At 41.7% G+C, this 20,874-nt stretch overlaps 1 protein-coding gene across 4 annotated transcripts; it reads left to right on the forward strand.

Annotated features, from left to right (window-relative positions):
* Positions 1-2,193: 2,193 nt before the first annotated feature.
* Positions 2,194-20,808, forward strand: Esd (esterase D/formylglutathione hydrolase). Of its 4 annotated transcripts, none has more exons than NM_001285423.1 (9): positions 2,340-2,564; positions 6,003-6,077; positions 8,472-8,560; positions 11,200-11,298; positions 12,057-12,181; positions 13,262-13,381; positions 14,691-14,789; positions 15,593-15,760; positions 19,688-20,808. In NM_001285423.1, exons 1-9 carry the CDS (start codon positions 2,533-2,535, stop codon positions 19,766-19,768), a joined length of 888 nt encoding a protein of 295 aa, NP_001272352.1. In that variant the 5' UTR covers positions 2,340-2,532; the 3' UTR covers positions 19,769-20,808. The 4 variants fall into 4 exon arrangements, with proteins under 4 accessions (XP_030103505.1, NP_001272352.1, NP_058599.1 ...); NM_016903.5 differs by having other exon boundaries at positions 2,340-2,431; XM_030247645.1 differs by lacking the exon at positions 14,691-14,789 and having other exon boundaries at positions 2,194-2,431; positions 19,688-19,901.
* The last annotated feature ends 66 nt before the right edge of the window (positions 20,809-20,874 follow it).

Below are 20,874 nucleotides of genomic sequence, written 5' to 3' on the forward strand. Positions count from 1 at the left end.
CAGAAAGAGAGCCCTCACCAGGGACAGAATGGCCCAACTACTTGATCTTCGATTTTCAGCCTTCAAAATCATAGTAAATACATTTCTGATATGCTCCAGCCCAGTGTATAAAGTTTTTGGAAAGCCAAGACAGTTCCCATCCCCACAGATCTGAAGCAGATTGGAGTTTTCGTCATTTTCATTGAGTTCTTTTATTGGTTGCATCCCGCTCATAGCTCATATTCATTCAAACTGAGAAACTGAATATTCTCAGTCACAGACCTAGAGGTCAGCAGTGCTTAACCTGTGGGGTGCACCCCCTTTGGAGGGCCAAATGGCCCTTTCACAGGGGTCATGTAAGGCCATCAAAAACCAGATATTTGCCAGGTGGTGGTGGCGCAAGCCTTTAATCCCAGCACTTGGGAAGCAGAGGCAGGCAGATTTCTGAGTTTGAGGCCAGCCTGGTCTACAAAGTGAGTTCCAGGACAGCCAGGGCTACACAGAGAAACCCTGTCTCGAAAAACAAAAAACAAAACAACAACAGCAACAAAACCCAAAAAACAAACAAAACAAAACAAAACAAAACAACAAAACCAGAGATTTACATTATGATTCATAACAGTAGCAAAATTACAGCTATAAAGTAGCAACAAAAATAATTTTATGGTTGGGAGTCACCACAATACAAGGAGCTGTATTAAATGGCTGCAGTATTGGGAAAGTTGAGAACCACTGCTCTAGGTAATTTTGGACATATTTCTTTAAGTGATTACTATTCATTCATTTTCATTATCAGAAATATCAACATTACTTTCAGATTCGGTTTTCTTTACTTTCACACCCAAATAACAATATATAGTATTAATGTTCTTGAAAATAGAAGTTTTGATCTAGTATAATTTCATGCTGACTGAGAGAAACTGTCATTATGATTATTACCACTAATATGGATACAAGAACTCTTTGGAGTTAGTTTGTACCTTAAAGAGATCAAGATACTAATTGAACACCCTTTAAACTTTGTTCAAGCATTTAACAATTAGAAAGAATTTGCAGACTTGGGTAATCTTTCATAACTTCAGTTGTGAAACTCAGTTTGAAAAAAAATTACCTTTCCAATAAATTACATTTAAAAGTAGTTAGCTTGGGAGTGATAGAGTATACCTTTAATCCCAGCATTCGGGAGACAAAGGTAGGGGGATTTCTGAGTTCAAGACCAGCCGGTCTACGTAGTAAGTTCCAGGCTAGCCAGAATTACATTTAAGACTCTGTTAATAATAATAATTTTAAGAATTTACCTTAATGCTTTCTCAAAATAACATTCTTTGGTTAACCATTAAACAGGTACACAAATGCCTGCCACATGACACAGAAAAGCAACGTTCTGCGTGGCAGCTCATCCACACAGGTTATATTCCACTGAGCTCAGCTCACCTACTTGTTTTTTAGCCTGACTAGCCACATAACTTGCAAGTCCCCCAGCAAAACTAAGATGGAGAGCCTATACACACAGAGCAGGCACTGGGTCCTTCTGACAGTTTGTTGCAAATGCACAGGCTGCGTGATTATTAAACCAGACAATCTTACAGGTTATACATAGTATCCACAACCTAGCAGCCTAAATACTGGTTTTAAAAACTGCTTGTAATATTTAATTTTCTGAACAAAGTACACTTGCTGGTTAAATTGGATGAAGTTGAGAACTGCTGTAAATGATTAACCAGAAACCCTGACACAGTTCAACTTTTATTGAGGGAAGAGGGGAGAAAAAAATGGACATTGAAAAGAGTTAATGAATGTGTCCTCCTCCTAGAAGCTCCAAATCAAGCAGGTGCAGAGTAGATGTGGAATGAGGGTGGAAATGTGAAATTTCTGCTCAGGTTTCCAAACAACTGCAGAGTTCCACACAAGCCCTTTCCACAAGTTAACTGGGAGAGGCCAGCTGGTGTACTAGAGCCTCATTCTCTTGTTGCCTTCTGGGAGCATCTGAAGCAAGTTACAGAGGTCTAGAGGTCCAGTGTCATGACAGACACACTTTTGGCTCATCCTGACACACCGCGGAAACAGGAACCCGGCGAAAAGTCTCTTGGGAATGGCCTTGTAGGGGAGGGTCGGGGTCCGGGAACTCCTAGTCTCCCTTGGGGTGTATCCATAGGGCAGGTCTGCTAGGAGAGTGCGCGCCCTGGGGGCGGTGTCTCAGAATGGGAGCAGCTCAGGAGGGAGGGCTGGGGAGGAGAGGGGCAGAGAAAGGGAGGGACTTGAGGGCGGGGCCGTGAGAGGGGACCAGAGTAAGCGGCCAAAGGAGGGGACGGGCCCAAAGGGAGGAGCCTCTACGTGGGACCCGCCCCGGAGGCCGGGGCGGGACATATGGTGTGGGCGGAGCCAGAGGCAGTGCTCGGGGCGGAAGCCCCAACCTTCTTCCCTGGCGAGTTAGAAGCTGCCCCTCACCGAGGTAAGATGGAATGGGTCGTGAGTCCCAAGCATTCTCTACTACCTGGTTTTCGGGCGGCTGTGCGCGGACGCCTAGACCTGCGGTGGTGATAGCAGCGGGGAATGGTGACGATCTCTGCACCCTTCCCGCCGCGGTAAGGCAGGCCTCGTCCCGCAGGGCCTGCTAATCGCTTTAACTTCGGGGAGCTGGAAACAATGTGTGACCTGGGGCGCCAGGCTCGCTGGGATGCTCGGGTTGGTGGAGTGCCCGCCGGGACGGCATTTCGCCGAGCATTCCCGCGCGGAGCCCGGGGAACGCTTTCCCTCCGGGATCCCAGCCTGGGCTGCAGGCGACGCCACTAGGGCCCTGAGGTGTCTTGGGCAGCGCGCTCGAGGCCGTGCCCAGTGGTAAAAATTCAGGTGTAGGCGGCCGTCCATAGGTGATTTGTGGTTGAGTCGTCAGAAAGATGGCACTTATGTTATTTAAAATTAATAAAATTCACCATTTTTTATGTAGGCCATATTAGGCCTAATGGTCAGCAATCTATAGGCATTCTTTGAAAAGTTAAAGGAATGAAACCCCAGGCTTCTATAACAGTATTGTTTGTAGTGGGACATACTAGTAAGAAAGTAGACTAAGGTTTTAATTAGCTCTTAGCTATATATAATTGCTATGATGATACTGAGATTTTGTTTTATTTTGTTTTTGAGACATTGTAGTTCTGACTGTCCTGGAACTCACTTTGTATACCAGGCTGTTCTCGAACGCCTGGTTCTCCAGGGATTTAGGGCGCGTGCAACGAAACTTTTAAAGTTCAACTTTTGAGACATTTCAGATATAAGATAGGCTGTACAGGCAAGGATCTAAGTTTAATTTTAAATGTGTTGGGTTTTGCTATAGCGATGCGAAATAAATGCATAGCAGTTTGGCACTAATGCTTAAAATTTGAATATGAAAAGACAGATTTAGATTTTTCAGCCCAGAAGATGTGTTTGAAATTTAGGGACTATGAGTTAGGGGGAAAATATGTGACAAGAACTGGGAAAGGGGCGTGGGGTGGGGGAGTTGGGAACTAAGAATGAAATAGAGGGGGGGGGAGGCAGGACAGGCTTTGAGTAAAGAAATGGTGGTCAGGACTGTGAATTTATGCCTTCCCCAAAGCAGCAGAATATGCTTATTCATTGTGAAGCAGCAAAAGTGTGTTGCCATTGTCAAAGGTCTGTGACTAAGCCCTGACTAAGTCTGGAGGCAACTGTATCTTAACAAACAACATAGGTCCTGAGAAACTTAAGAAAGTTCATTCTTGGGTGAGCATACCAGAATCAGCTTATGCAACCTAGATGGTACTTTGGAGTGTGAACATGTACAAGGTATAGAATATGGTAGGCAGTTTTAACACGATGGCAACTACTGGTGTGTCTACACACAAAGGAGACAGAGTAAATTATGGCATAAAAGATTTTCAACAAATAGAATGCCAGTAAAAGAATGCTTTTTGTAACTAGAGCTTACAGGTCCAAAGCAAGTCAGTAAGTCAATTTTGCTATGAGTTAGGGAATGTAAGTGACCTGGACGAAGCTACACTAAACCTATTTTAAAATATCTTATTCATACTTTAACTTTTTTTTTATTTTATAAACTGTAGTTTTTAGAGCCATTTAACATTTATTATTACAGTGATGCAAACTTTTTTTTAAATTTTATCAGCTTTTTTCTGGTTTTAGTTTTCACAAACTTTCTATAGAAACGAAGACACAATCCCACAATCTTCAGGGTTGATTCACAGGACCACATCCCATGACTGTCTTCTGCATCCACATTTCATCCCATGGAAGTGCTTTAGGGTACATATATGGAGCTATCCTCCCCGGCAGACGCAGTTCCTTCTCCATAACGCCTTCTGTAGTGAGCACCTGCAGGAGGCTCCACACACACACACACACACACACACACACACACACACACCCGCAGACAGTAGCTTACTTATTTCTGTCATCTTGAGTTTGATTTATAAGTGACTGGTGCACATGAGCATTCCTTTCCATTGATAAAAAATCCATGTGATATTTGGTCTCAAGTTTTTAAAGTATTTAAGGAGCTCGTTGAGCTTTGCAAATGGCTCTGTGAAGTCTGTCACTTGGTGTTGTCTTCCCTCTGCAGCTACGTGTGTCCTGGCTGACAGGAACTTTTAGCTCTACTATACTCTTACAGGATCACTGTCATAGATGTAGGATGTCCTTGACTAAACCCTCCCTGTGCTGACTGTCTGTATTAACATAGACCAGACTTGTCATATTCATATGACAATTATCCATGTGACAGAGAAGCAGTATTTGCAATAACATATGAAACATTAAAAGTTAATATTTTGTGTGTTACAAATCAAGCTATCTATGAACGGAGGGTACTTTATCAATGTGTAACTACCCTAATCCTATGGAATTGGCTCATCTGGCTTATTTTTTTTTTTTTTTTTCGAAAGAGAAAAGGAAACAGAAAGTTCCATGATCCTCTAGGCGGCCAGACCACAAAGCAGCTAAGATCTCTGATGGTAGCCCTACCAAAGCTCAAATCACAATTCTCCACTGTACAACTAAGTATCCAGATTAAGAGACAGGACTGAGATTACTCTTAATTGTGCAAAAACATTTTCCAAAATTCACTTTTCAAACTAGCGTTACACTTCTAAGAGTAGCCTACAATAGAATCCAGCCAGCACCCAGTGAGTGACATCACTGATAAGACCACCAACGTGGTAAGGCGTCTTCCTGGTGTCTGTTACTTTAGTTTATATTTTGTATTATATAGAAAGTGCTTCAAGGAGTGGGAAGGAAATCTTTCCATGCCAGGTTTACATCAGAATCAGTTCAATTTTTCTTTATTACATAATAGGTATTTATGATAAAAAATGAATTTCCAGCTTTTTCCATATATTATTTCTATTGCAAGATAATATATTTATATGTGTTCAAATTTATCTTCATAGAGAATCAACAGAGTGACTTCAGAGAAAAGGAATTAACTACCAGGCTTCAAAAGTTTCTGACGACAAGCTATTCCTTAGTTCACAGCTAACAGGCTCATGTTTGCTTGTTGATTTGTTTGAAAGGAGAAATGTTGGTCAAACAAAAATCTCTTGTCACTTTCTTGCAAAAACTCATAAATGTGCATAGAAAAATGCCTCTGGTGCTGTAAGTGTTCTGTAATTTTCTAAATTAATCAGTAGACTAGGATCTGTTAATCAGTAGACTAGGATCTGTTTTGAAGGTCGTGAGGCAGTCCACAACAGTAACAGCAGCAAACCTCACGGTACCGACCTTTTCCAGAATCAGGCAAGTGCCTGTGCTGTGTGTGCGAGTGTGAAAACTGTCGTGTTTAGATAACTGATCTGAGAACAGTTCTGTTTCAAGTGTTTCAGAGGCCTTTAATAGGTCGGGCATGTGTTGGCATGTGCCTTTAATCTCAGCACTTTAATCCCAGTTTCAAGGCAGCCTAGTCTATAAAGTGAGTAAGAGAACATCTAGGGCTACGCAGAGAAACCCTATCCTGATGTGGGGGAGCTTTAAATTAATGGGATTCCTCTTCGTCCCAGGAGGAGAATGGCGCTCAAACAGATTTCCAGCAACAGGTGCTTTGGCGGGCTCCAGAAAGTTTTCGAACATAGCAGGTAAGCATAAGATACCTATCATTCAGCTTTTATCATCTGCTTTGTTGTAGTTTTATATAAAACCTTCACTTATGAACCTGCTTTCTCTCCCCGAAGCGCACTGTCTATCTGACAGCGCCACCAAACTTACCTGTTTCTGGATTGGGCGCTGTGAGATAGGAGAAGGAGAGCCCAGAGAATGTCTTGGTTTTGGTTTGATAGTCTTCTAAAAGTTTCTGGAAAACCATCTGTGTTGTTATTGAAAATTCAGACAACAGCTTCCTGTGAATCTTCTAATATAGTAAAGAAGCCTAGACTTAAATTAAATTGGCAGCATACACAGACATATTTGCCTCCACCAGCTCCTGAAATCTGATCTTACGTCCTTAGGTAAATGCATTAAATACATATACATACACAAATGCATTGAATATACACACACAAACAAATGCATTCAAAACACACACACACATATACACACACACCCCTCATCATGTGCATATGAACCAAGAGGAGATACAGTAGCAGAGGACAGGAGCTGAGGACAATATTTTAGATACAGATATCTAACCACAGATTTAGATATCTAACTTATTAGCAAAGCCTAGAAAACTAAATTCTAAACCGAAAAGCGACATATTTATATAAATTCCTAAGATACACTGACAACACTGGAAAGACAAACATGGAGCCGAGGAGCAAGATGAGTAGTTAAAAGTTTATTTTGAAAAATCAGATTGTCTCAACATTCTGGATGGTCAGATTGCTGCTTTCTCCATGTCTGTTGTGTTGCTGTGAAGAGACACCAAGACCAAGGCAACTCTTAGATGAGAAAGCATTTAATTGGGAGCTTGCTTAGACTTTGGGAAGTTCAGTTCATTATCATCATGGTGGGGAGCACGGCGGTGGCAGCCATGGTGCTGGAGGAGTAGCTGAGAGCTATATCCTGATGCGTAGACACGGGCTTTTGAAACCCCAAAGCTCAACCCCCTTGCGAAACATTTTCTTGACCAGACCACACTAGACACCACGCCTTTTAATCCTTGCAAATAGTGCCACCCCCTTGTGACTAAGATTCCAAATCTGTGAGTCAGTGGGGACCACACCCCAGGGCCATGTGGTAGAAGGGAAGAAAGTGACTCCCACAAGCTACCTGAATCCTACACATATACTATGGTGTGGTGTGTACACAGTGCACACTAACACAATGGATCAATAAATAAATGGATGAGGGGGTAATTCTAGAACTCTTAAATGTGGTCAGATTAGAAAGATTATTAAGCACCCTTGTAGAAGCACTAGCCAGGTGTGATGGCACATGCCTTTAATCCCAGCACTCGGGAGGCAGAGGCAGGCAGATTTCTAAGTTCGAGGCCAGCCTGGTCTATAGAGTGAGTTCCTGGACAGCCAGGGCTATACAGAGAAACCCTGTTTCGAAAAACAAACAAAACAAAACAACCAAGAAAAAGCACTAACAGTGCTGTGAAGTATCAGATCATCGGGAACAAAGAACATTTCTAAACATTTAGAGGGGAAATCGATTAAAGTTTTGTGTTGTTGTTGTTTGTTTGCTTGCTTTTTGAAAATAAGGTTAGTTTGTGAGCCACACCAGCATCACTGCGGTGGTGCCTTCATTTCTAAAGGATGACCCTATCTATGCCTAGCCACACGTCCTGTGGAGAGAATGAAAGCATTTTTCATTTATTTCCCATGTGCCTTTTCTGGAAGCAGCTGGGCAGAGGGAGGGGCTCGACTGAGAGCTGAAGTCAAGGGACCCAGAGACAGAAGTGTCTAGTTGCAGGCAAAGTAGCTCTGATAAAACATTAGTGACGACAGAGGAAGGGTGCAGAGCACTTTAGTACCCAGAAGGGAAACAGAACTGAACAGACATGTTTTTGGGGATCCGTGTGTCATATCTCATAGAAACAGAGGTGTTTTGTTTTTTTTTTTTTAAGATTTATTTATGTATTTTATGTATGTGAGTACACCATTGCTCTCTTCAGACACACCAGAAGAGGGCATCGGATCCCATTACTGATGGTTGTGAGCCACCATGTGGTTGCTGGGATTTAAACTCAGGACTTCTGGAAGAGCACTCAGTGCTATTGCTGAGCCATCTCTCCAGCCCCAAAATAAAGACATTTTAATAGAAGTGTTACATTGAGAATTACATTTAACATTTGTATTTATGCAGCTTCAAAGCTAGGCTCAGGCTGGGAATAGCTCAGTCCAGTAAACTGGCCTCATTATCTTTTTGAGGAGCTAAGTACATATCTTAAATGTTGGTACTTCTTTGAATGTTTAATCACATTTTAAAAAATTCTTTACTGTATATTCTTCCTTGTTATAAAATGCTAAATTATTAGTTTTGGTCCTGATTAATGAAGGGCACTAATATTTTCTGTGATATTACAGTGTTGAGCTGAAATGTAAAATGAGATTTGCTGTCTACCTACCACCCCAGGCCGAGAGTGGAAAGTGTCCAGCGCTTTACTGGCTGTCTGGTAAGTATTTCACTTTTGAATTTCACAAAGGAGTTCTGCCTTACCTTTTTATTGTGACCTACTTATATACTTTTTGGGTCATTTATTGGAACCTTCGGATGGGGCTAGAGAGACAGCTCAGTGGTTAAGAGCATGTACGGCCCTAGTAGACGAATCAAGTTTGGCTTCTGGGATCCATGTCAGGCAGCTTACAACTTACTGCAACTGCAGATCCAGGGATCTAACACCATCTGCTAGCTTCTGAGGGTACAGCTACCTGTACGCACACGTGCACACGTATGTACGCATAATTAAAAAGTAATAAAGTAAATATTGTTTTTAAAATTTAAAAGGCTGTCATACTCTATTTTGTAACTTATTGAGAATAACTTCAGACCTAGAGAATTACATTTTTATTTCCTTTTCAATTAGACCAAGTAACTTAGCTGAAAATGTAAAGTTTAGCACTCACTGATAAAGATTTGGAAATCTTACACATAATTTGGACCTGCCTAAGCATTTCTGGAGTTTGCAAAGACCTCAGCAGTCAAAGAGAAGTATGAGATGGAACTGAAACGCAAAGATTCGTTCGTGCATTAGAAACTACAGACAAGTAACTTCCTAGATGTGTCTGAATACTGAACTCCAGCGCACTTCCCAGCAGCAGTCCAAAGAACACAGCGCTTCTTAACCACGGTTAATATTTCCAGTCAGACTATAGAACAGATGGTTGAGAGCCAGGATGCACAAGAGTAGTTCTGAGTTCCTGTGTTTACTTCTCTTCCATAAAATGTGAGCACATCTGCATCAGAAGCAAACGTAAGCAGAGAGTTACGGCAACTGTCACAGATGCCATTTTCCTTCCATAAAATTATTGCTTATGTTGACAAATCCTACCTAGGCATCTATCAAGGAGAGTCCCCTAATGCCAGTGTGAAAAAGAAAATAAAGTTTGTTTTAACAACAAAATGAGCATTTCTATCTTAGTTTCTTTCTTTCACTGTGATAAAACAGGATGACTAGAGGCGACTCATAGAAGGAAGAGTTTCTCTGGGCTTCCGGAGAGACTGAGAGTCCGTAATGCCAGGGGAGCATGGGAGGAGGCAGCATGGCACGGCAGGCAGCAGAAGCAGGAATCTGTGAGGTCACACTCTCAACTGAAAGCGTGAAGCCAAGAAATCAAACAGGAAGAGAGCAGGTTTATACGCTGAAAGCTTCGCCCCAGTGATATAATTCTTCTAGTGCGTAGCTCTTAAACCTCCCCAGATGTGGAGACTCTGCAAACACCATGGCAAGCATAGTGTAGTTCCAGGGGAAGCAAGAAGGAAATTCAGTTCAACCCTGCAGCCAGAGTCTGACTTCGAGTAGTTTATTTGAGACATATTTAACCACAGCACAGTGTGGTGAAAAAACTTCCTGGTGATAAGTACCTCAATCCTGTGTGAACAACAAAGCTTAAGACACGACTGCATTGAAACTCTTTGTAAAATATGTGTGACATCTTCCATAAAGATGGGGTCTATAGATTGACTACATCTGACATCTTCCATAAATATAGTTTGGATAATCTGACGGAGAAAAACAATCTTATGATAAAGGTCTGAGGGAAGATGTGGTATGGTCTCAGCCACACAGATAGTGACAAGGTCACCAGGGTATTAACCAAATCTGCTCTTAGCCTTCTGGGTGGAAAACAGGTTAACATCTGGATGCATTGAAGAGACAACCCTGTGTGTTTAATGTTCCTGGTTCCCCAGTGGTTATCTGTGAGCAGAGAGACCTCCGTGCCTCTCGTACCCAAACAGTGCCATCACCTGGGGACTAAGTATTCAAATGGTATCCTCAGTCAAACCACCACAAATTTAGATTTTCTTAAAAGTGTGTTAGACATACCAGCAGCAGTAGTAATAAAATTAGATATTTGATTAGAAAACATGCTAATTGTACAGCTAAGGATACCGTAGAAATCATATAATTCATAGAAGACAGGCCCAGAGAAGCTAAGTACTGTCTAAGGTCACCTGAGTTAGTCACATTAGTTAGTCCAGACCTATGCTTTTGCCGCCTCTCATTTATAGTGAGCTAGTTAAGTCTTACCCTTCTTTTAGAGACCCAGATCAGAATTGAAATCTAACAGTGCATACCATCTGGGCTTTGTGAGTATAAATACAGTTCCTGATTGTTTACATCAAATGACAGGATAATCGCGTTAGTGAGGTGCTGAGAATAGACCTTGGAAATGAAGTCCTGATTTCTCAGATCCTCACTATGTACAAAGTACCATTCAAGGGACATTACATGTTGTCGTATATGACCTGCTTATGAGGAAGAGGCAGTCAGTTCTGTCTCTAGTCTTCAGAGGAACAAATGGAGGTCAGTAAGGATCTTGTCTGAAGGCAATTCTGTAGGTGCCGAGAGCATTCAGCTGTCGACTTTAATGTTACTGGTTGTGAGTAGTCTTAACCTCTAGTCTGTTGTGGGCTAATAACTAAGTGTTTTGGGTTCACCTCAAGCGTCGTTGCTAGTTCGTTTTTGCCCACTCTCATGTCATTGTTAAGTACCTAATGATGCTGAGCTAGCTGGTCTTCTGAATAATAAACTATTAAAGCTTGTAGAATACTCACAGTGTAGCTTAACATAGCATCCTTTTTCATCTTCAGGTTTAACTTGCACAGAACAAAATTTCATATCAAAGTCTGGCTATCAGCAAGCTGCCTCAGAGCACGGCCTTGTGGTCATTGCCCCTGATACCAGCCCTCGTAAGTATCCTTGATCAAAATGCTTTATAAACCACTAAACCTTCAAATCTAAGTTTTATAAGTAGGATAATACCCATTATACAGTTCCTCTCAAGTTTCTGCTCTTGTGATCTTTTGGTCATATGAGCAGCATCAGGACTCTGAAATCCCATCCTGGGAGCAGAGTGGGGAGAGAGGATGAAATCACTGCAGCGAACACTAGGAGACATTATCACCTCAGGATGGTGATCTTTACCCTCAAGGTCATGTGCTGGAGAGAGTTAAGGAAGTGCTAGCAGTCTGGGAGCCTTGCAGGGAGAGCATCACCACACAGTCACAGAAAGTGAAGAGCACACAAGCCACTTGTAACAGAGTCAGATGGGGGGAAGTTCAAGCTAGGAGAGCTCACCTTGACCCCTGCAGTCTCTGGGTCGAAGGTCACTCCCTCTTCCCTTGTTGGCCAGCACAAGTGGCACGTACCATTCAAGGTTAAAGGACACAGAAAGTGGAATCCCATTATGTATCTCAAAAAGTAGAAGAAAATGGAGTGTTTCGGGAGCGTTCCATTGTGTGTAGACGCACATATGCAGCTGGCAGCATGTGTAGTGGGGGTTATTTTACGACGTAGCCTAGGCTGATAGGCTGACTAACAAGTACCCTGTCTCAGCCTCCCAAGTGCTGACATTATAGGTAGGTGCCACTGAACCCAACTAAAACTAGCATACTAAACATGGGGACTTACTGTAGAGGAGGTGAAAGTCTAATCTCTTCCTTGCTAGGTGGCTGCAATATCAAAGGAGAAGATGACAGCTGGGACTTCGGCACTGGTGCTGGGTTTTATGTGAATGCCACTGAAGATCCTTGGAAAGCTAACTACAGAATGTACTCTTACGTCACCGAGGAGGTAATCTCGCTTATCTCGTAATTATTAGCTGATGACCAACTGGGAATTTAGTTTCACATACAAAAGCCTTCCAAACCTGAGAATTTTAATATAGGAGTGGCACTGGAAAAACAATTTTAATTTGGAGAAAATCCCAAGATTTCCCAATATTATAGCTCCTGCAGTTTAAGTTAATAGTAAGTATAGGTTCGAGTTTTTTTTGTAGTTATATTCAGATCTGTGATAATTCCCAGGTTATCTCTCAACATCGCACACAGAACAGGCCTTCATGTCCTAGAGCTGGTTCAGTCAGGTGTCTGAGGTAGCAAGAAGGACCTGACTAGAAAGGGCAAATGGCAAAACATGACTTCTTTTATTAATATTTATATTCAGTATATGCATTTCCTGGAGTTAGTCATATATATATCATAAAAACTCAGAAACAACTAAAATATAATCAGATATAGTTTGTGGTGAGTTGTTTGTTGCTTTGGTGATTGGTGTCAAACTCAGGGTCTCATGCATACTAAGCAAGAAGTTTACCATTAAGGCACAGGCCAGCACCCAGTCACCCATAATTTTTACACCCTAGACAGCAATTATGTTTTGGTGGGGCTTTTACATTTATTGACATTTATTTACATTTGTGTTTTTATATCTCCTTTACTCTCTCACCAGCTCTGAACATGTTTTAATTGAAAAGTTTATACTAATTCCTGTTATTTTATTGTTCGTTGTTGTTTATTCACGGATACGCCATGGTTTATTCTTTACTGTGGCCTCATAAATGTATATATTTCTCTTTAGTACATAGTATTGCTTCATGTATCCTCTGTAATGTTGGCGATTACAAACAGGAGCTGTATTTATACTTACAGAGCTCAGATGGTGCGCACTGTTAGATCTCAAAAAAAAAAAAAATCTGCACACGTTTTTCAGTGACATAATGAGAAACCATTGTCTACCTGAGGTTTTTCTTTTAGTCTTCACCTGTACAATTTTGCTTTTGAAGTACTGATTGTGCCGCTATTACACAGTACTTTGGAAAAGTCTGACCTATCTCCTCTGAGCTCTTTTATCATGTTATTAAATTCTTTCTAGCTTCCACAACTCATAAATGCCAATTTCCCAGTGGACCCACAGAGGATGTCTATTTTTGGTCACTCCATGGGAGGCCACGGAGCTCTGATTTGTGCTTTGAAAAATCCTGGAAAATACAGAGTAAGAAACACTAACTTCGTTGATAAAACACTTCTGGGGATAGTAGGGAATTTCAAAGACTAAACTTTTGAAGTAGCCTTAGAATTGGGAATTAAACATGTCTATGGGTGGGGTTTCATGAGGTTGGCAGAAGGTGTTCAACTTGTCCACATGACAGATACTGTATGATTAAAGCCTGAGAATTCCATCAGAATGGTTCTTGCTGGCCTGATAGAAGTACAAGAACATATAACTTATGTTTTCATTGCTCTTTCAGACTATACTTTTGAACATAGTTTTTCCTTTTGTCTGTTAGTCTTAATTAGATGGCTAGAGTTATTATGTAACACTATCTGTAGTTCATCTATGTGATTTTTTTTCATGACAAATGTCTTTGTAATGGTGAATTTGATTGGTTATAATGGAGAACACTCATATTTTAAGAATTTTATGTTCTTAGTGCTCTGAATGAGAGATGCTTGGTTGAAAAATATCTCTTAGCATCCCCATCCCCCAACACACTTTCTTTAAGGCTTTGTAGATTTTTTTTCTTCTTTTAATGAGCCAAGATTGAAAACCTACAACTGAAACACTAAATTCAGCAACTGAAATGAAGTGTGCTTAAAAGGGGATGCGTGTTTTCAAACCCAGGCTGTTGAGCATCTTAGATCAGTTTCATCTGTTTCCTTTTCTTTGCAAGGACAGCAGTCATTTCAGGCATGCTGCTGAGTGCATGTGCTGAGATGCACAAATGTTGCTCAGAGCAGTTCCATAACACAGTACTAGAACATAAGTGTTTAGCTTTTCAGTTTTCTTACAGTGAGTCAGTGAATTTATGGTCTAAAGTGGAAAAGTGAGCTTAGTTTGTTTTTTGGTTTTTTTTTTTTTTTTTTGTCTTTTAAATATAGGAATAGCATTGTGTATTATATACAGTGAGAATTCTAAAGCTAAGAGATGCCTTATTGGCCCATTGAGAACCAGCGTCCAAACAGAAAGCTGTGTTGGAAATGCCAGCATGGTGAGGCAGACCTTGCTTCTGTGGTAATGATTGAGAGAAATGCCTCATTTAAGGAGCGGTTCACTAAGGAAGGCACCAGTGTATAGATCATCACAGCTTAAAGAGGAGAAATTCTGAACACAGACTTTTGTTTAAGGCGTACTTGCATTCAACAATTCGGTCTGTGAAGTTTTGAAGTAGGTTATACAACGCTGTAGTATGAAGAAGCCACAGTTGCAGGTTTTTTATGTTGTCAGATGGCACAAGTTGCAAACCACCATATTTGCTTTAGCAAAATATAACTTACTTTTAAATTTCCTTTTGTCTCTGAAGTCTGTGTCAGCATTTGCTCCAATTTGCAACCCTGTGCTGTGTTCTTGGGGCAAAAAAGCTTTTAGTGGATATTTGGGACCAGATGAAAGTAAATGGAAGGTAGGTGATTGACTGCTGTTTCTGTTCTCTTAAGTTCACACACACACACACACACACACACACACACACACTGTAATTGTATATGTTGACTATTGTATAGTTACTCCTCTGTGTTCATGGGGTCTACATCTGTAGACTGAACTAAAAGGAACTTCAGTTTTAGTTAAGTTTGTCATTAATGTGTTCAGACCTTTTCCCATCGTCTTTGTTCTCTGCTACCTCACATTAATACCAACAGGAACCAGGGTAATCAGTGGTGGATTTAAAGTACTCATGAGGACATGTGTGGGCTATAGGCAAGCATCGCTGTTTTATATGTTATGTAAGCATTACACGTGTCGAGATCATTGGGAGGGTTCTAGAACCAATCCTCAGACACACAGGGACAACTGTTTAATAGTCACCTTGGTTTGTAGTGGTTCCGGATCATGGAAGTTTCCAGAAACTACATTCTCTGCTGGTGATTGCTTTTACATTTCTAAGTTACCATTACTTCTAAATTAATTTTTAAAAATTAAATTGGATATCTGAATGACTCAGACTAAAAGTTCAAAAAAGCCGGGCGTGGTGGTGCACGCCTTTAATCCCAGCATTTGGGAGGCAGAGGCAGGCAGATTTCTGAGTTCGAGGCCAGCCTGGTCTACAAAGTGAGTTCCAGGACAGCCAGGGCTATACAGAGAAACCCTGTCTCAAAAAAAAGTTCAAAAAAATAATTTCTAATTTAATTTTGGTTCTAGTACAGTCTATCTTGGAAAATGTCTCCCTGGACACTTTTAAGTTTTCAATGTTTCTTCATTTTACAGGCATACGATGCGACCTGTCTCGTGAAGGCCTATTCGGGTTCCCAGATTGACATCCTAATCGATCAAGGAAAAGATGACGAGTTTCTTTCAAATGGGCAGTTACTCCCTGATAACTTCATAGCTGCCTGCACAGAGAAGAAAATCCCTGTTGTGTTTAGACTACAAGAGGCAAGTACTATGAAACCTTAGCTTGATCTAAATAGCAACACTTTAAAGGCAAGATGTGTACAAGTCTCTTACCTTTATGGTAGATACGTTAAAACATAGGGTAATACTGGCAGTAAGAGTTTCTAATGCCCTTAAGATGTCAGAAGTGAAGTTTGTAAGACCTAAGCCAATTGGACTTAAATAGGGAAGCTTTTGACAGTGAGAAGTAGGAGCAGTTTTGCCCATCATCAGGCTGCACGGGGCGGGAAGTTCAAGGCCTGAGAGCATGGGGCTTTGGCTTCCTCATCATTGGCTGTCTTTCCTTCCAGATCCGCCACTGCTACCCTACAGCACGGCGCCACGCTCCCCTGTTAGGTTCATGTGCACACCATGGCCTCAAAGACTGAACACTGTCTGGTCTCCCAGGCTTTTCTTGCTTCTCTTTGCCAGTGTGCTGCCTGTAGTCCCAGTGCCGTAAGAGGCAATCGCGGTTGGCTTGCAGACCTTCTTGACTGTCCACAATTCACCTTCTTATCCTGCTCTTGTTTTAGAAATTTTACTTTTTTTTTTTTAAGACTATCCGTAAGGTTCAGAGTATATTATAAACAGAGTGTCCATTTCAAGGTGAAAAATGAACACTGAAAACCATGTAAGATCATGATGTATAAAAACTTCCTTGTTTAAGCTTCAAGGTAATGAATGTGTCAGAGATGTCTACGAAAAGTCTAATTGTTGTGAGGCTGACCTGGACAGTGTGCTGTGTGGTCCTCGGCGGTTCACACTGTGTGTTCATAGCATTGGCTCATCTGCAGTCTTCATACCTGGTTCTACCACTGCCGTCATGCTCTGTAGTAGAGCCAGGACTGTTAACCAAGATCACAACCACAACTTTTGTCATGTCATGTTTCTAGCTTTGTCTAGGCAATGTGCTGCAGGGATGAGTAAGAGCTCGCCCAGGGGAAACTGGGCATAACATGTTCCCTTTCCAGCTTACACAGGGTTAGTAACTCCTTGTTTACCAGAGTAGTCTGATCATGTGCAATACATAAAAATGGATATCTCTGTGTGTGTGTGTGTGTGTGTGTGTGTGTGTATGCCTCTCCTAGATATATAGATATATGTTTGCACACAAATATTTATCCCCATATATTAGGTGTGTGTATGTATGTGTATTCCATCCTTAAGTAATAGCATTTTTTAAGTTTACTTCAATATTTCCCATCACAATTGTATTTAGTTCAATAACCAACCTGAGAAACCCCAATTCCTGTTTGGCCCTAAGTTTGGCACTGTGTTTAACTGCATCACCCGTGGCTGTAAGCTGTAATCATAGTTCGTTCAGATGATCTTAACTGCACTGGCATGCTGAATGCTTTGTGGGCTTCCCCTGAGGCTGGGCCAGGAGATTCTGATGTTTCTGTAGACAAATCTCTGCCCCAGCAAAGTCTGAAAATGTATGGAGTTTGTTAAACAACAGCCTAGAGTTAGAACATGGATGAATGACGTTGTTAGTGAGGAAAAAACAATCTGTTAATTTCTAAAACGCCTGTCTGAACCCCAAGCAATGAAGAAATGAGTTTGGCTCTCTTGGGAGGAGCCAAGGCAGAATAGTAAATTCTTCTACGAGCATAGGAGCTTATTAAAATTACCAATCACAGTCTGGAATCGAGGCACAATGTGTTGGTTCATTTTTCTCTCAGCAAAGGCCGGGAGAGTAATTGTGCAGTGTGAAGCAGACTTCATTTGGTGTGCTGTAAGTGGATCAGCGGAGTGGACACTGCAGAGTGGTGGCTGCAGAGAGGCCACTCACAGATGGCTGGTCAGCTTCTTGACCTCAGCCCCTCGGGTCCGAGAGCTGGTCTGTTGGTTAGGTTTTTTGGTTTGATTCTCTTGATGGGATTCTTGCTATTTTTTTAATCACTGATTTAATCATTGATTATAAGCATTACTATCTTCTTATGAAATAGGAGTTTTGAAAAAAAAACAGGTTTTATATAAAAAGACAAAAATGACTGCAGCCTTGTCACGATTCACCCACCTTCACTGTATATCTGTCATGTCGGACATTCTCAGCTTGTGTTTGTGCTTTGTCAGTTGTCAAAAAAGACTGCTCGGCAGGAGAGGATTAGTTCATGGGAAGACTTACTTATTTCATAGCGGTTTAATCTGGGGCTCTGGGGCATCTACATTGGATTTTTAGAAAGCGCTATACACTAGAACTGACAGTGTAGAGACTGACTCTGTAAGGTAGGGCGTCAGCCGATCTGTTTTTAGTTACTGAAGTTACAAAATGAAGAGGAACGACCATGGCCCAGTACTGAGGGAACATCCAAGATCTCTCTGTCTCTGTGTGTAAGGCCATTACCTGGCACCCAGACTCTGACTGTTAGTAAGCAAGTGAAGGTCTTTCACCTGTCTTCTTCGCTAACTCAAGGCTCAGCCTGAGCTTTTGCAGTTGGATCCAGGAGCCATGCAGGGAAGCACGGTATAGAGGAGCACTGCTTCCTTCCTGAGAGCTCAGGGAGGACTGAGAGTGTGTGTGCCCTCCCGCTGCCAGCCCTTCCTACTGAGCGCTTTCCCATTTAACGCTTGCAGGAGAGGGGAATATGGGTGACTGCACAAGCTGCTTAGCAAACCAAACTTGACTAATTAGTTCAAGAGTGTAGTAGAAAGAGCTCGTTTAATAAGGCTGATAACTAGAACCCGAGCCCTGTCCTGGATAGCACACTTGGCTCCAGTATCTACCTTCAGCGGCACAGCAGCAGCTCAGTGTGTCCTCTTGCCTTGTAAAGTCCTTCTTAGAGTTTTAAAACTCTATGGCAGGCAGCAGCCGTAACTAACCAGTGAGAGGTGGAAACCAAGTAATTCCAGGGTGTGGTCTTGACCATGAAGACCCTCCTGTCTGATGCTTGTCCACACTTGAAGACGAGTTACTATTAGGACGTTACTGGGAGTCGTCTACACTGGAAGTGACTTCCTGTTAAATCTAGGGTGGATTGCATCTCCATCCCCTCCAACAGTGGTTTTGTTGCTGGGATGGTCTGTCTCTCTCTGTCTCCGTCTCTGTCTGTCTGTCTCTCTCTCTCTCTCTCTCTCTCTCTCTCTCTCTCTCTCTCTCTCTCTCTCTCTCTCTCAGGGGTCAGGGACATTGCATGTGTGTTTGTGCATGTAAAGACCAACAGTGAACATCAGGTGTCACTCCTCAGATACTGTCACTATTTAAAAAAAAAGATAAAATCTCTCACTGCCCTGGGATAGTAGCAATAGCCAGACAAACTACTATGACTGGCCAGCCAGCCCCAGGGATTCACCTCCTCACACTAGAATTACAGTACAGCCATTACACACCAGGCTTTTATTCACCCCCTTGTGGTTCTAGGGATCGAATGCAGGTCCTTGTGATTGCCAAGCAAGCACTTTACCAGCCGAGCCATCTCCCCAGGCCAGAGATTGAATTCCTAACTTTGATGTGCATGATGGCCATGACTGACTTCTTTAACAGTGTTAAAGACTTTAAGGCCTTTCTCCATGTTGTTTTATGTACTTCCTTTGTATTTTAATAGTTGCTATTATTTTTATGTCAAGTGTACTGCCTCTAAGAATTAACATTGTCTAGCCCATGTTTCTACCCTGATTCTGCTTCTTCAGTGTGGCCACATGTCTCCTTGGCACATTTAATTACTGTATTACTGCCTCTCCTTGCACATTAATGACAGCATTTAGAAGCTCGGATATGCAGAATGCTTGATTTCCCTTCATAGTTTTGCTGCATTTAAATTAAATGCAAAGATGACTACTCTGATTTTGATTAAACCATACTTTAACACTTGAACTGTATATACATTTTATATACATTTTAAATGACAGGAGAGGTCCAGAGAATCATAAGAGAGATGTTTAATACTGGAGTTTCTGAATGGTGGATCCATGTCTCATTTTGTCTCCTAGGGTTATGATCATAGCTACTACTTCATTGCAACTTTCATCGCTGACCACATCAGACACCATGCTAAGTACCTGAATGCATGAAAAGCCTCAGCCAAGAGAATCTCATCAGGAGGCCGGAAGGGAATCAACAGGAGTGCTGACTTCCTCGCAGAAGATCATGCTCCTGCAGCTGAATCGCTTTTCTGAATAAATATATCAAACTTTCTGGTTTAAATTGTTATTTTACCACCATTCACGTAGGAGTTTAATGCTTGGTAGGTTTTCTGAGTCATTTGGAATTCCCTGTTAAGTAGCCTCAAGCCATAGACTGTGACTGCAGCTCTCTTGGTGGTGTATGTTCAAGAACTTAAAGGGAATTTAGCACAAGTTTTTCATCCCATCAGACGTTAGGCCACTAGCTCTTCTTACTGCGTACCTTTCTCTCCTGTCTGTCGAGGATCTGATTTCTAGAAGGCAATGATGGCCAGTCATTAAGAGGATAGGGAAACGGGCACAGGAGAGTCAGGCACACTGTCTGTGGCAGACTTCCTCAGTGCTAGTCCAGTTTTTTCTTCCTTGATGAGCTGAACGCATTTGTAAATTTTGTTTGGGGGTTTGTTGAGTCTCTCAAGATTATATAGTAAGACCCAATCTGAAAATAATGTAAGGAGATAAACTGTATACTACTATCAACAACTACTTTATCTTAGTTACATGGAGAAGTTTTTCTTAGTGAGCTCACAGAGAAAAGTCACTGGTCTCTGTAAATACCCACACTGCTCCCCGAAAAGATCAATAGATAATGCTTTTTGAAACGTGCTAAGAAGCCAGTTCTTCTGTTAACACAAAGGTTGTGTCCTATTTTGCCTTCCTTGTGTTTTAGGGTAAAACACCATGACTAAAAGCAACATAAGGAGGAAAAGGTTTATTTGTCAGTCACTGAGGGAAGTCGGGGCTGGTAATAGACAAGTGGGTACTCCTTACTGGTTTACTCTCCATGCCTTGCTTAGCCTGCTTTCTTAGAGTAACCGGGACCACATTCCCAGGGGCAGTACTGCCACAGTGGGCTAGATCCTCTCATATCAATCAAGAAAAGATTTGCCTAACAGGACAATCTAATAAAGGCTAAATTCTGTAGCTATAACTACTACCCCAAATTCTTTGTCATAGCAGTTTTAGGATGTGTGTGTGTGTATATATGAATGCCC

This window comes from Mus musculus, chromosome 14 (genome assembly GCF_000001635.26).
Source record: "Mus musculus strain C57BL/6J chromosome 14, GRCm38.p6 C57BL/6J".
Taxonomy (NCBI): domain Eukaryota; kingdom Metazoa; phylum Chordata; class Mammalia; order Rodentia; family Muridae; genus Mus; species Mus musculus.